The following is a 15,039-nucleotide window of genomic DNA, read 5'->3' as shown; positions in this document are numbered from 1 at the left end:
AAAGAACTCACTTTTTTCTTTGTAACAACGACGTTTATGTCCTCATTGTTACGACTGTGATGTCATCCACGTAATCGTTACTTTAATGGGGATCTCAAACGTTATTTACATCTTTAACATGATCTTTTTAAAGGCTTTATTTTTTACCATCGGTGACGTCATTTCGCATGCATTTGCATATAGCCGTCTGCACTATGTTCTCATCTTGATTGTTATTTTCACAACGCTTCAGCCGATATAACCTCAGACCGTCTTCAAGTGTATCTTGTCAAACTGGAGAATCTCTCTGTCGAACTGTAAAATCTGCACAGAATTTTGAATGGAACCTTTTACTTAACTCACAAGGGTAGCATGTTCTCATTCCGTCAGCCTCGACTGAGTAGAAGTCCTAAGTAATTTACAATTGTGTTCTGAGTATCGCTTGCACTTCCAGAAGGATGCCACTTATAACTGAATGTACCAAGTACTTTATCCATTACACCATGGGTCCTTGTGGCCGAAACTTAGTGAAAATAACACTTAAGATGAGAACAATAGCCTGAATAACTCAAATTATTCAAATGCAGAAATATTCTGGATTGTAAGAAGGAAACATGAATATTGAATGACTGCTTCTCATCATTTGAATGACAATCTCTCCATCTCATTAATCTTATCTAAGAGTAGCTCTTGGCCTTAATAAGCGGTGAGCTTACAAAAAAAAAAAAAAAGGAATCCCTACTATTATGGATCAAATGCAAATATGTGATAGACAAGCAGGAACCTTCAACAGTTTTGTATCAAATTATTGGCTGCCGCAAACCAAACATTACATGACCGTGATGCGAACCTTATATGGTTTTTTAACCAATTACCAACTGTCACAAGTGTCACGAGTTTCAAGTGAACTATTGCATCCACCATGCTTGCATATATAGTAAGATAAGAAACCAGTATGTAAAAATAGGATAGAAACCATAAGATTTCCACATTAAGTTAAGACTAAGTAGAGCGGAATTTTCCAGCTAGAAGTCAAGTAACAGTCCCAGCAGTGACGTCATGAGTAAAGAAACCTGATAAAGTGACGTAGCAAATGAGGAGAAATGATCTTTCTCATTCAACTGAAACAGCAGAAAGAGAGCATAGGATTTAGATAGCTGCTACCCATGGAGGTTTGGTTGTTTTATTTTACGGCATATCAACTCTTTTCCTGTTATTTAATATCAAATCCAGTAATTTTAGAAAAAGTTCTTATGCTTCAAGTTCTTTATATTTTCAAATATTTATTCGTGGTGTTTGGTTTGATTATTTTAAGAGAGGAAAATTGTTGTTTTTGTTTTTTACTTTACAGAACATGATTGAGTTTTGCAAAGGGGAAGGAAAATCCCATAACGTCAATGTTTGGTGCATTTTAGGTCAGGAGGCCACTATTTTCAGACAGCCTGATCTGGTGCCACCAGAGCCTATAAAGGAGGGAGTTTGGGGTTTTATGCCTATGCATGTATGCTATGAAGAAAGAAATTTTAAAAACTAATTTCATTTGTAGATGTTTCTTTATGGCGTTTATGAAAAGAGTTATTGAGAAGAAGAAGAAGAAGAAGAAGAAGAAGAAGAAGAAGAAGAAGAAGAAGAAGAAGAAGAAATTGCAGAGAGAAGAGAAAACAAACTTTTCAACCACCTAATTCTGCACTGTGATGATAGAACACTCCAGCAATGTTACATATTTATACTAGCTCCAATGATTTTCAAAAGAGAAAAAGATTTGCATAAAATAAATTCTACTAAATATAGCCCATATTATCTATATTTACGCCTAGGTGGTATGTTTCAAGAATTTATAACAATCGATTAACTAGTTTAGGAGTGAATCCAATACACGAAAATATATAAACATATATATATATATATACATATACATGCCTTTATATAAATAAAGATTGCAAATTTAGAGTGAAACATACGTTTCACACAAACACCTACCTGTTTTCTTTATCCCATCTTTAAAGTAGCAACCGGTGCCAGCATTTTTCTGTTGAAAAGACAGCCCATGAACCGTCATCTCATCAAATTCCTATAGAAATTAAGAGAACAAAAAAAAGAAACTTTTGTTAGGTAAAAAAATAGTGGCTTGTATTACACAAACAAATGAAAACAAGTATTTTATATTTATAGCAACGGGAGATGACAGTGTTATATATTGGGACCCTATCCCAATAAGTAGAGATTACGTCAACTAGTGTGAATTTTGAGAGTGTTTCATTTGGTGCATGTCAGGACAGCTTTTGGCGGTTGGAAATGATCCCAGTGTACCCAGCTAATACTGTTATGTTGTTGAATGTATATATAATTTTCTAGCTTGCACTTTTCAAACGTTTGCTAAAATCATATATACACCTGATAATTCTTTTATCGTTTTTCTCAAAATCAACACAGAGAGGGGAAAACAAATGAACACATATCTAAAGAAATGGCAGAAACCCTAGAGGATGACCTTCAATCTGTAGTGGAATGGGGGACAAAATGGATGGTCACATTCAATGCTGCCAAGTCTAAGCTTGTTTCCTTCAATAATTACAAGAAACCTTCTCTACCACCAATAGCAATGGCTAAGAACACATTACCCGAAAGTACTTCCTTTAAACTCCTAGGCTTAACGTTTACAGGGAATATAAACTGGAATAGATACATTGAGAACATTTCCAAGACTGCTGCGAAGAAGGCTCTCTCTACTGTGCTAGAAAACTACTTATGCCTGAAAGTATCCTATACCACTATAAGGCCACCATTCGCCCATGTATGGAGTACTGTTGTCACATTCAATGCTGCCAAGACTAAACTTGTTTCCTTCAATAATTACAAGAAACCTTCTTTACCACCAATAGCAATAGCCAAAGACTCTTTATGTGAAAGTACATCTTTTAAATTCCTCAGCCTAACGTTCACAGGAAACGAGTTGGAACAATTACATTGAGAGCATTACCAGGACTGCTGCAAAGAAGGTAGGTTCTCTCTACCGTGCTAGAAAGCTACTAATGCCCGAAAGTATCCTGTACCTCTATAAGGCCACCATTCGCCCATGTATGGAGTATTGCTGTCATATTTGGGCTGGTGCATCTGCTACTAGTCTCTCGCTTCTAGACAAGGTTCAAAAGAGAGTCGCCAACCTGATAGGTCCTGAACTGTCATCTAAGCTTTAGTCTCTATCCCATCGATTAAATGTTGCATCCCTCTGCCTGTTCTACAAGTACTTTAACGGTGAATGCTCCGATGAACTGCAAGCACTTGTACCCCCTCGATGTAAATACCCTCGCCAAACCTGACAATCAGCTAAATCCCACTCCATTCACAGTAGAGATCCCTAGATGCAAGAGATCCAGTAGTTCCTTCCCCAGAACCGCTAGACTTTGGAATTCTCTTCCGGGTTCCTGCTTCCCCAACTGTATTGACATGCAGAAGTTCAAGTGTAACGTGAACCGACATCCTGCTGCCCAACTCCCTACATAGTTCCCCTGTAGCTTATGTCCCTGATAGTAGCCCCCTACATCAAAGTGGCAATGTGCCTTGTTTGGGGTGAAAATGTAATAATAAAAAAAATTATATACAGAAGAAAAACAGACGTTAAATCAAACATGGCGATGATTTTTACAAGTTTCTGTACATATCCATTCATAGATCAATAATTTTTAATAACAACGGCATAAATGTTGTAACGGCTTGTAAAATCGGACACAAATTGGTATTTCTATTTTTGCCAGAATTCGTTATGGCATAGAGTATGCTTCTATAAAAACATCCATAGTTATACCAAAGAAAAACGAACCCATAGATATGGTTACAATAAGCAATTTAATGCTAAAACAACAGGAATAAAATGAACTGAATATAAGAACATAGGAAACCAAAGAATTTTCTTTAGAAAGAGCGTCAACATCTCACGTGACGTGTAACACATTTTTTTTTTATGTTGATCAAGAGTTCAGTATGCATTTATGTTCTGCTTACATATATAATTAAATTCAACAATATCTTCTTGAAATAATCCATACAGGCGTATAAACTTTTTTATTTGACAGGACATAACATATAGCCGATTCATTCAGTCATCTATATTTTTCCCCTAAATCTCTCTTGTTCAACATTGCCCTCCGAAAACCTATTCGCATCACTTCAAACACTGTGCTTAAAAACCACTTCATATATTTCCATCCGATGGCGGAAAGATGTAACACAAGGGTTGGAAAATGGAATTAAAGAGCCAGCTCCCCCAAGGAGGAGCACTTTAAACTGCAACAAAAGCCTGGGCATTCCCGTCAGCATTTCATGATTGGGGCGCCTCAGGCGATTAACAATAAACTAACTCCTTCTCGAAGAGAGAAGGCAAAGCTTTGAAGAGTAGACCGCCTAGAACTACACAGGACTAACAACATGCAAATGTCAACAGAAATGGTTGAGGCTGCTGACTTTGGTGCCAAGCTGCATTATTGTCAGATTTTTTCCCGTCACAAAGAATGAAAAAGAAAATGAAAAAAAGTATTAATTTCTGTCATTTTAAGAATTAATTAAATGTATTATTATTTTCTAATTGTATGTATTATTTTTAATTGTATGTATAAATAAAATATATCTAAATTTGTCTTTGCTTAAGCTTTTACATACATGAAAATACAACTTTTGAAGTGTACGAATATTTGTTTCTTCCCACTATCTATCTATCTATCTATCTATCTATCTATCTATCTATCTATCTTCAGATTCCTGACCGAGAGAAATAAGATGATAAAATAGATAGCGATGAGAAGGAGAGAAAGAGAAAGGGGGAGTTATATCTAATTATGTTAATAAATTTTTAAGATTCATCTATGAAAAATAAAATTATACAAAATAAAAATGTTTTTACAGAAGGTGTAAGAATTATTTCAGAACTCTCACTTTCTCCCTCTTTCTCTTTATCTTTTCTCTCTTTCTCCCTCCCCTCTGTCTTTCTCTCTCGTTCTTCTTTCCCCTCCCTCACGCTTTCTCTCTCTCTCTTTCTTTCTTTCTTTCTTTCTGCTAAATACGTTCATTTTAACAAAAAAGAGGAAACACTTCTTTAAAAAAAGAAAGAAAAAAGTCTTTTCAGCCTAGAAAATTAAAAAAAAATGTGTTATTAGATAATTCTTTTATTCAAACGAAACTCTGGTTGCGTTTTAGAATCAACATCTTTTAGGTCAAATATAAAAAGAAATCAAATGAAAAGAAAAAGAAAACATTTCTAAAGTTATACAATTTGAAGGATTATTATTTTTTAAAGAATTGATGAATGAATCTTTTGTTTCTTATTTGCTTCTTTTCAGCAAACGAAGTTTGTTTTCGCTTTAACTTTCACTCTTATTCGTCCATAATGTAAAACGTGTTGAAATGTTCAACACATGAACATTTGAAAGCAGGAAGCATGAACAATTCAACAGAAGAAGCAGCAATAAGCGCAAAAGTGGCAAAAAAAGAAAGGTGGGGGGGGACAAGATCGCGCCATTCCTTCAATGCACAATTCAAACGAAGTGTAAAGAAGGCTGGATTAGCTTTTAGGTGCCAGATTTGTTCTTTCAAGATTTTTTTTGCAACTATTGACTGCAAACTTATGCATCAATGAAACAGTTCTTCAGCGCCATTTTTTTTTTTTTTTGATTTTGGTCGGTGTGCAGCTCAGCTGCTGTTACTTTTTTTTTTTTTTTTTTTTCAATTTTCTTATTTTTTCTAACTTTATCTATATAAAAGCCAAGTACGTCCAAGGATGGAGTACTGCTGCCACATCTGGGCAGGAGCTGCTAAAAACAGAGTGCAAAATATATTTCGTGGCTTAGTGGGGGGATGCCCTTTTCTCTTCCCTGCAACCCCATCGAAAAGTATGCAGTTATCAATACATCTGCTTTGCCGAGTCACGTGGATTGTTATACCATCACACCACCATGGTTATAAATTATCTTCTAATGTGAGATCCTTGTAGGCCCAAAGATATCAATATCTGTCTCATTTAATTATGAAAGTAGTTGTATTCTTTCTGACTGAGTAAGGGGAAAATCTATTGCAGCCATTTAACGCAACCAGGACAAATTTTCTCGTGTGCGTTGACAGTAACGATGCCTGATTGCATGGAAATGATGTATGCTGGGCCTCCTTTATGGTATCGTCGTTATCATTAGCATGATCATCGTCGTCGTCATCAGCAGCATCGCCAGAGTCTATTTATCTCCATTTTACATACTGGTATGTTGGACGACTTTAAGAAATAAATTTTAAGAGTAACCTATCTCTGACCAGGTCTTTATTTATCCCTCTTTTTATCAGATTCATTTTTATCACTTTCTCCCATCTTTCTCACTTGCCTTCTTCTGTGAACTTAACTTGCGACCTCAACTGTTATGCATCTACTAACCGAAGAACTCTCATCCATTCTTTAAATGTGACCATACCATCGAAGCCTACTCTTCTGCACATATCCTTTTAAATTGTCCAGATTTAATCTTTCTTTGAAATCAACAGAACTAAGCCTGTCTTTAAGACTCACATTACACATCCAACGTATAATTATCAAATCATTTCCCGCCATGCAATGCATGTCTTTAATATGTTCATTGGCCAGGTTTCACTTCCATACATAATTACACACGCGCGCGCGCGTGCGCGTCTGATAAACTCTTTACTTGGTCCACAGTGGTAACTCTGTGCTAATTAGTAATGGCAGAAGTTCCATGAACTTATTCTATCTACTCCTAATGTTTGCAATCATACTAGCACCTGTTCCACCCTGTGCTCCAATGGAATCATTAAGTTTCAACAGCATCTTGTTTCTGGCTTCCCTGACTGTACTAATCTCCAGAAGTTTAAATATAATGTGAACGGACATTTTACTGCTCAACTCCCCACAGTCTCCTATAAGACATGATCCTAAAGTAGTAACCCCTTGCGTCCAAGTGTTAATATGTCTTGTTTGGAGTGAAAAATAGCAAAAACAAAAAGTTGATACTGGCATTAGTTAAAAAATCTTCAGTGCCACATCCCGGTCAATATCTTTTTATTTATTTTTTTTGTTGCTTTTTTTTTTTTTTTTTTTTTGCTTTTTTTTTTTTTTTTTTTTTTTTGCTTTTTTTTTTTGTTTTTTTTTTTTGCTTTTTTTTTTTTTTTCTTCAGGATTAGAGTATAAATCACTCCCAGTGTTGTACCCGGAATGAAGTTATATTCAATTTTTTTTCTTTCATGATTTATAGCTGTCTGTGTAGACATATGTTAAATGTGCTGGACATAAGCACATTTTTGTGTCCTAAGACGCAGACGGAGAGCTCTAACGTTTGGAGTCTTTTACTGAAGGAGAGATTTCCAGTCAGTAAGAAAGGTTTTAGTTGCTAACACTTCACTCTCATTGCTCTGTAAAATATCAATTCTGAAAGGTTATTCTGATCCATCAAACTTATTCCAGCTGAGGTTGTGTATTATATCAGAAATTACATTTAGATTGTAAATTTATGAGTGTACTGTAAAAAAGTCAAAATTGAATTTTATTAAGAACTAGCAGGGGTTACCCGCCATTGCCCGGGTGTTTGAAGGCGTGTGTGTGTAAGGGGAGGGGGTAAAGTAAAGAATAAGCGAAGTAATAACCCTGTTTAAATATTAAAAAAGAAACGATGGTAAACTTTTTTTTTTTTAATTTGACCCCCCCCCAAAACAAAAAAACAGTGAACAAACGTAAAACTTATTTAAAAAAGAAATCGGAAAAACAAAAAGCAAAAATAAGTGAAAAAAAAAATGATGAACGTGTTCTGAAAAACAGAAACAAAAAAAAAACACAGCGAAAAGCGGAAAAAATGGCATAAATAACCCTTCGATTCGGTTAAGTCCATGGTGCGTTTTACCCAGTAGAAAGCATAGAACGAAAATGAACGTTAAAATTCCATTCCAGTTTTTTAAGCAACTACAAAATGAAATAAAGCGAAATAAAAAGGGCAGAAATAACCCTTCGATTCGGTTAAGTCCATGGTGCGTTTCACCCAGTAGAAAGCATAGAGCAAAAAGGAACGTTAAAATTCCATTCCAGTTTTTTAAGCAACTACAAAACGAAATAAAAAGAAAATGATGTTTTATTTGTTTAAAAAAAAAAAGGAAATGGAAAGAATCATTTTTTTTTAGTGTAAAAATTTTGGGGAAAAAAATGGTAATTATGCATGGCATAAGAATTCATGTTTTTGGGAATGTCGCTATCAGTTAATTCCGTGGTGCGTTTCACCCATTAGGAAGCATAGAACGGAAAGGCATGGTAAAATTCCATTCTAGGTTTTTGAAGCAACTACGAAGTACAGTTTTTTTTTTTTTTAATTTTTACTGTTTTACTTGATTTTTTTCAACAGTTTATGTAAATCTTATTTAGCAAAAGTCTGTTTAGTTTGGTTCAAATTCTATAAAATTAGAAAAAAGTATCTTAAAAAGAGAGGTAACGTGACAACGACCAAAGTAACATAACTATCGAAATGGACTTTTTCTTGAAACTGTATTCAGCATAACTGTTTTTTTTTTTTTTTTTTTTTTTGCCGACGACTGAGACCCTTTAAAACAACAACAAAATGAACATTTTTTTTTAAGGCCAAAAAAGATCTTTCGGGGAAGAATTAGAAAAATCGTTTTATTGTTTACAAACAAATAGAGTCAATTATTTCACTCTTCTGATGTTTTATTTTCAGGTGCTAATGCACTTACTGATCCGCGCTATTTTTTTAAAATCGTATTTCCAAGTTTAATTAAAGTTTTATTATATGTTTTTTTTTTATTCAATTGTAAGGTTAAAGTACAGAATAGGTACAAAACACCCTCCCCTCCCCATGTTAAGAATGGCTTTTTAAATAATAACGTTATTATTTCAGCACGGATCAATAAGTGCATGAGTACCTATTTTTATTATTTTTGCTGTAGAGTCACCACCTATCAAGGCCAAGAGCGACTATCGACATTATGATGTTAGCGTTTGATGCAACTTGCAGTTTTCTTCAAAATTCTCACAAAAATTGTTTATGATTCTGCTATGGCAACAGTACGTGAAATTACTGAAGAAAGTGATATTAAGCAAAGGTTTGCATCACAAGTGCGACGTCGCAGGAAACGTTTATTTGAATAAGAGTTCTGCGGTAATGCTCCCTCGCAACGAGCATTTTCGTCATTACCATTCTAATTTCCCTTGTTGACCAGTGTTTGTGTTCAATTAATAATTGATTTTCTCAGCTACCCAAGTGGAATTGAATTTACGAGGTTTATTTAAATAATGCAATGAAAGACTGGGAATCTGAAGACGAATTCCAAACAATTCCACGCAAAAATGGGAGACGTTGAATTAGAAGAATTACTGTGGTAGATTAGACATCGAGATGCGATTCGAACGAATGCTAAAACGCAAATGGTTTTAATTGCTTACCTTCTTTCTTTATCTGATTCGTTTCGATACGATATCTTTGTCATTCCTTAAAGCTAACAACTTTTAACATGAAGATGTAAAGAATTTTTTACCGATGGAAATCTCTTTGAACCTCAAAAAGTAACACCTATAGGTGAATATAGTAAGCCAGTGCGAACTTAAAAATTCCTTTAGGACCTGATCAAGAAGATCAGTTTACGGTATCCTTTAGTAGTCGGCGGAACAAAAAGAAACCCAAGACTATTTACCCAATACCCTACCCCGTGCCGTTGGCCGGGGTGGCAAGGCGAAGGCACTCAATGATTTACGTATCCAACTTTTATTTCTCGCTCACATCTGTACACTTACTAACAAGAAAATGGTCCAAGATGGTCTCTATCAAGGCCAGGGACCACGCCATATTACTCCAGTTGACGAAGAGATTTTACTTCAATTCTTAAACAAGACCTGCACATAAATAAATAAAAATGAAAGCTAAAAACTACACATGTGTTTTTAGGACACATTTTTTTTCGGAATAATTTAGTCGACACTTACCCAAACGTGTGCAATGCTTTGTAAGTGTTGATGATGACATCATTCACTGTTGTAAATGGTGAAAGAAGATTCAGCAAACAAAAACTAAAAAGTATTTCTACAATTCTATCATGAATGCTGAAAGATTATCCAAGTCCATAATAATTTCCATTGAAATCGAACGTGTTTGATCTTTCGACTTTGATGACGTGATAAATAATATGTTTCTTGCTAATCAATAAAACAATTCTATGAAAATTTCTTCTTTTTTTTTTCGACACGATATTGAATGCATTAATATTCAGCTGAAACCAACCTATTCATGCAATATCTGTCCGATGACACGTTTTCTACGCAAGATATAAATTCTATATTGAAGGAAATCACAATCGTCTTAAAGTGTCGTCATATAAAATGTTTGAGCGACATCATTTTATCATTAAATAACATTATTAGTTTATGTCACTAAAGAAACGAATAGAATAGCAGCCAACAGTTTAGAGGATTTCTATGTGTATTTTTTTCTTTTTCTTTTTTTTTTGGGGGGGGGGTTGTTCAATTATTTACATCAGATCAATTATTGTACACATGAATAAATTGTAATAAAGTTTTATTAAATACCATGATTTTGCAATGGTTTTAGTAACTTCAAATTTTGAGAGGTTTTTAATAGAAAATGAAAAAAAATCAACGTTTCTCTCTCTCACTAATATATATATATATATATATATTTTTTTTTACATGGAGGTCACCACTTATTAAGGCCCGGAAGCCACTTGGGGATAAGGGTTATTGCGTGTACAGTAATCAATGGGATAGTATCGTAGTAATCGTTAGTATTGGAGATTTGATAAAGTGTCTTACTTAAGGGTGCGGTTCATCAGGAATTTGTTTATGTTGGACTTGAAGACATCCAAGTTGTAGTCAGGTGGGAAACAGGCAGACGGAACAGAGTTCCACAGGTGTGCACTTCTAAAAAAGAAGCTTTGTTCATGGAATCTACGTTTTGATTCAAGCACAGATGAAAATAACGATAAAACAACAACAGGCTCGCAACGTCTTTTCTGTGGGAGAGAGGTTGCAGGGAAGAGAAAAGGGCATCCTCCACTAAGCCACGAAGTCTATTTTGTACTCTGTCAAGGCAGGATAGGCTGTTTTTAGCAGCTCCTGCCCATATGTGGCCGCAGTACTCCATCCTTGGACGTACTTGGCTTTTATGTAAATAGAGAATTGCATCAATAGTGAGATATCTTCTGGAGCGATAGAAGGATCCCAGCATTTTCGCAGCGACCTTGGCAACAGACTTGATGTACGTGTTCCACTTCAGATCAGGAGTAAAGGTCAAACCCAGAAGCCTGTCAAAACATGAAGCCTCCCCAAGACGAGAGCCATCCATTTCAATTGATGCCACATGGGGATCAGAGCGTTGATGATGTAAATATAGGAGCTTGGTTTATATACATTAAATTTCGATCAATGAAATATTTGTTGTGGCCGGAATCATCAGCATTCTCCAGTAGGAGTTCCTCAAGTGGTCGGTGATAAACAAATTTACCGTCACAAAGGAAGACGTAATGGTTGGTAGAATCTGTTTAACCATACCTAATTCCAAGGTCAGATATTTGAACAAACCAGACCCTTATTTCAGAATGTGCCAACTTTACCGCCGTGTTCTTATTTAGTTGACTCTGCACGAGGACAGATTTAGACAGAATGTCGATTTTGAATGTTAGGAAAATTTAGCTTAGTACAAGGAAGATGAGCACTCTGGATTGGGACAAAAAAGTTTTCTTCCCTGTAGGGTAGGTAATTACAATGGAATCTTTGTAAAAAAAAAAATAGTTTTTTTGCAGACGTGAGTCAATGATTAATTTTATGGTCAAATGTAAAAATAGGTAATTTATGAAAAGGGGTAACATTTTCTTGAATTATCGTGATCCCCATGTTGAAAATTTTTTAAATTGACATTATGTAAAATGGTACCCCACATCAAAGTTTGGATACTCTCTGGTTTGGTTCTCTATCAATTATTGGTTTTTCAGTCAATCTATACTCGACTTCATTTTTCTATATCATCTGTATAAAAAAAAGAGTCTTGGCCATTTGAGTTAGGTGGCCTTTTTTTCTGTCGAGCTCTGCAGTTCTGGAAGGGACACCTTTCCAGGCTTTACCTTCTCTGAGAAGGGATTAGAATATTGTTAATGGTCTAAGGCAAATGCCGATGGGGCTGCTCAGATATTTTTGTGAGCCATAGTGTTTTACCTTTTAGGCGGTGCCTTTTCAATTTCCCAACTTTATTACTGCTTATAGACCTTAACTTCGACATGAAACTTTCTTTTGTCATGGTCCAATCTACAAATGATATAAAATTTTCCCTCATAAAAAAAGCAAACAAACTGTCTCTGACATCATTGGCAAAGGTGTTCCGAAAACCAATCTTTTTCAGCCCTTTCTACATTTTTCGTTTTAAGCTATTTCCCAATCTTATCTACTACTTAAGCCTACTGTCCTAGGTATGACAAAAGTGCATCCACCTTAGGAGATTTAGGGAGTGTGAAATCATCCCTTATTGACCGCAATTCCTAAGTCCATTTCAATCCGGTGTAACAATATCTGTTAAAGTTCAATTTATGAGTTAAACGGAAATCCTTGTTTATGCACTTTTTTTATTGACAAAATATATACTTGACAAAAAAAAAAAAAAAAAAAATGAATATACAAACCAATCATATAATACAAAGCATTTTGGTATAAAATAACTCAACGACGTTTGATATACTATAAAATCCAACAACGAACAAACAAACTAATCATCAATTCATCTGATTTAAGCATGCAAGTAACATCAACCTATACAATACACAAATAATCAGCAACTATAGTACTTAAACACAGGGAAAGCATCACTAAAAATAAATTAGCAATATATCCGAAGAAGGCCGTATGGCACATTTGCCGAAACGAAGTAGAAATAGAAATATCAAAGTTAAAAAGCAAACAATGCAAATAACACATTTTTTTACTAAAGTTTTATTGAATCTCAACAGCAGGTGTCTTCTATTAAAAATTATTAGTCTTAAAAAGTTTAGACAATATTTTTAAACATGAATGAAACAAAATTTATGATTGGAGATTTTTTTAAAAAGAAATAAAAAAAAAGGGAAGGAAGAGAAAAGAAAAAGACAAAATAAAAGAAAGCAAAGGAATAATCTTGTTGAATAGAACAATGGAATTTTGAACATGAAGTGAATATTTTTTTAGATAATACAAAATGGCAACGATAACCTGCAATATGTGCAAAATGTATAAATATTTTGAGCATCGACTATTCATTTTGCACATATATATAGTAGGTACTATGCTCAAAATGTATAAATATTTTGAGCATCGGCTATTCATTTTTCACATATATATAGTAGGTACTATGCTCAAAATGAATAAACATTTTGAGCATCGGCTATTCATTTTGCACATATATATAGTAAGTAGGTACTATGCTCAAAATGTATAAATATTTTGAGCATCGGCTATTCATTTTGCACATATATATAGTAAGTAGGTACTATGCTCAAAATGTATAAATATTTTGAGCATCGGCTATTCATTTTGCACATATATATAGTAGGTACTATGCTCAAAATGTATAAATATTTTGAGCATCGGCTATTCATTTTGCACATATATATAGTAGGTACTATGCTCAAAATGTATAAATATTTTGAGCATCGACTATTCATTTTGCACATATATATAGTAGGTACTATGCTCAAAATGTATAAATATTTTGAGCATCGGCTATTCATTTTGCACATATATATAGTAGGTACTATGCTCAAAATGTATAAACATTTTGAGTATCGGCTATTCATTTTGCACATATATATAGTAAGTAGGTACTATGCTCAAAATGTATAAACATTTTGAGTATCGGCTATTCATTTTGCACATATATATAGTAAGTAGGTACTATGCTCAAAATGTATAAATATTTTGAGCATCGGCTATTCATTTTGCACATATATATAGTAGGTACTATGCTCAAAATGTATAAATATTTTGAGCATCGGCTATTCATTTTGCACATATATATAGTAGGTACTATGCTCAAAATGTATAAACATTTTGAGCATCGGCTATTCATTTTGCACATTCTGAGCATCATATAAACATTTTGAGTATCGGCTATTCATTTTGGACATAGTAGGTACTATGCTCAAAATGTATAAACATTTTGACCCCTCCCTTTACTTAAAAATTCACCAAAAATCAAGAAATTAATCAAGTTTAATAAAAAATTCAGTATTTATCACATAATGATCACGGAATCTAATTAATACATTATTTTTTATTATTTAAATCTTAGTGGAAATGTATTATTTTGTTTAGACAAAAAAATATCTTTACTAAAGTTATAGTTTTCAGTAAAAAGTGCATGAATTTATTTTTGCTATTTTCATTAAAATAAAGCATCGTAAATTGTAACAATCAAAAAAATATTTAATTTTTATAGGAACATTCCGAAAAAAAAGCCCCTGAAGTCTGTATTAATAAATTCGATATAACTCGAACTACTGATATTATCATTGAATTAAGCATTGTTTATTTAATATTTTCACACAAAAAAATTATAATTGCAAAAATATCTCTACTTTTTTTAATATTACAGGTTTCGCATTATTTTTATATCTAAGATTCTAATATTTTTCTTCCTTGAATGAATGAGAAACTTTCGCCGTGACATAATTTTTTATATAATCTTTAAAAATATTATTTTTTTTAAATTTAAAAGCAGGAATATAGAAAAATAATTACATTAAAAAATGGTAAAAATTATACAAAATGTTCATGATAGAAATGTACGGATGCACGTCCGAGAAAAAAAACAGCATCCCGTATCTCCCTCAACTACCTGATGTCATTTTCAGACAACCTTTCGACCTTCTGACACCTTGGGCTTCTGTATAATCTATGTTTACACGACTTCGGTTTTGTTGTGATTCTGCAAAGGCAGAATCTCTTGCTTTTGGGGGCTAATTAAGCTATTTGTACAAATAAGTTTTTTTTTTTTATTGAATTCAATATCTTAGGACTTTACTAATTATCTTTAAGCT

The 15,039-nt window shown here is 33.8% G+C and overlaps 1 protein-coding gene across 4 annotated transcripts in view; it reads right to left on the bottom strand.

Moving 5' to 3' along the window:
* Positions 1-15,039, bottom strand: part of LOC145292167 (anoctamin-7-like) — a 284,614-nt gene that overhangs the window by 80,410 nt on the left and 189,165 nt on the right. For 3 of the 4 annotated variants that reach the window (XM_080138379.1, XM_080138368.1, XM_080138400.1), the window contains one exon: positions 1,960-2,050. In XM_080138379.1, coding sequence (XP_079994505.1) covers positions 1,960-2,050 — 91 coding nt within the window. Of the gene's footprint in view, positions 1-1,959; positions 2,051-9,949; positions 10,088-15,039 lie in introns of those variants that run through there. The other variant, XM_080138389.1, reaches the window with a different exon arrangement.

Source organism: Euprymna scolopes, chromosome 2 (genome assembly GCF_053919585.1).
Source record: "Euprymna scolopes isolate OS-2025 chromosome 2, ASM5391958v1, whole genome shotgun sequence".
NCBI lineage: Eukaryota > Metazoa > Mollusca > Cephalopoda > Sepiida > Sepiolidae > Euprymna > Euprymna scolopes.
This window is presented reverse-complemented; position numbering and strand designations above follow the sequence as displayed.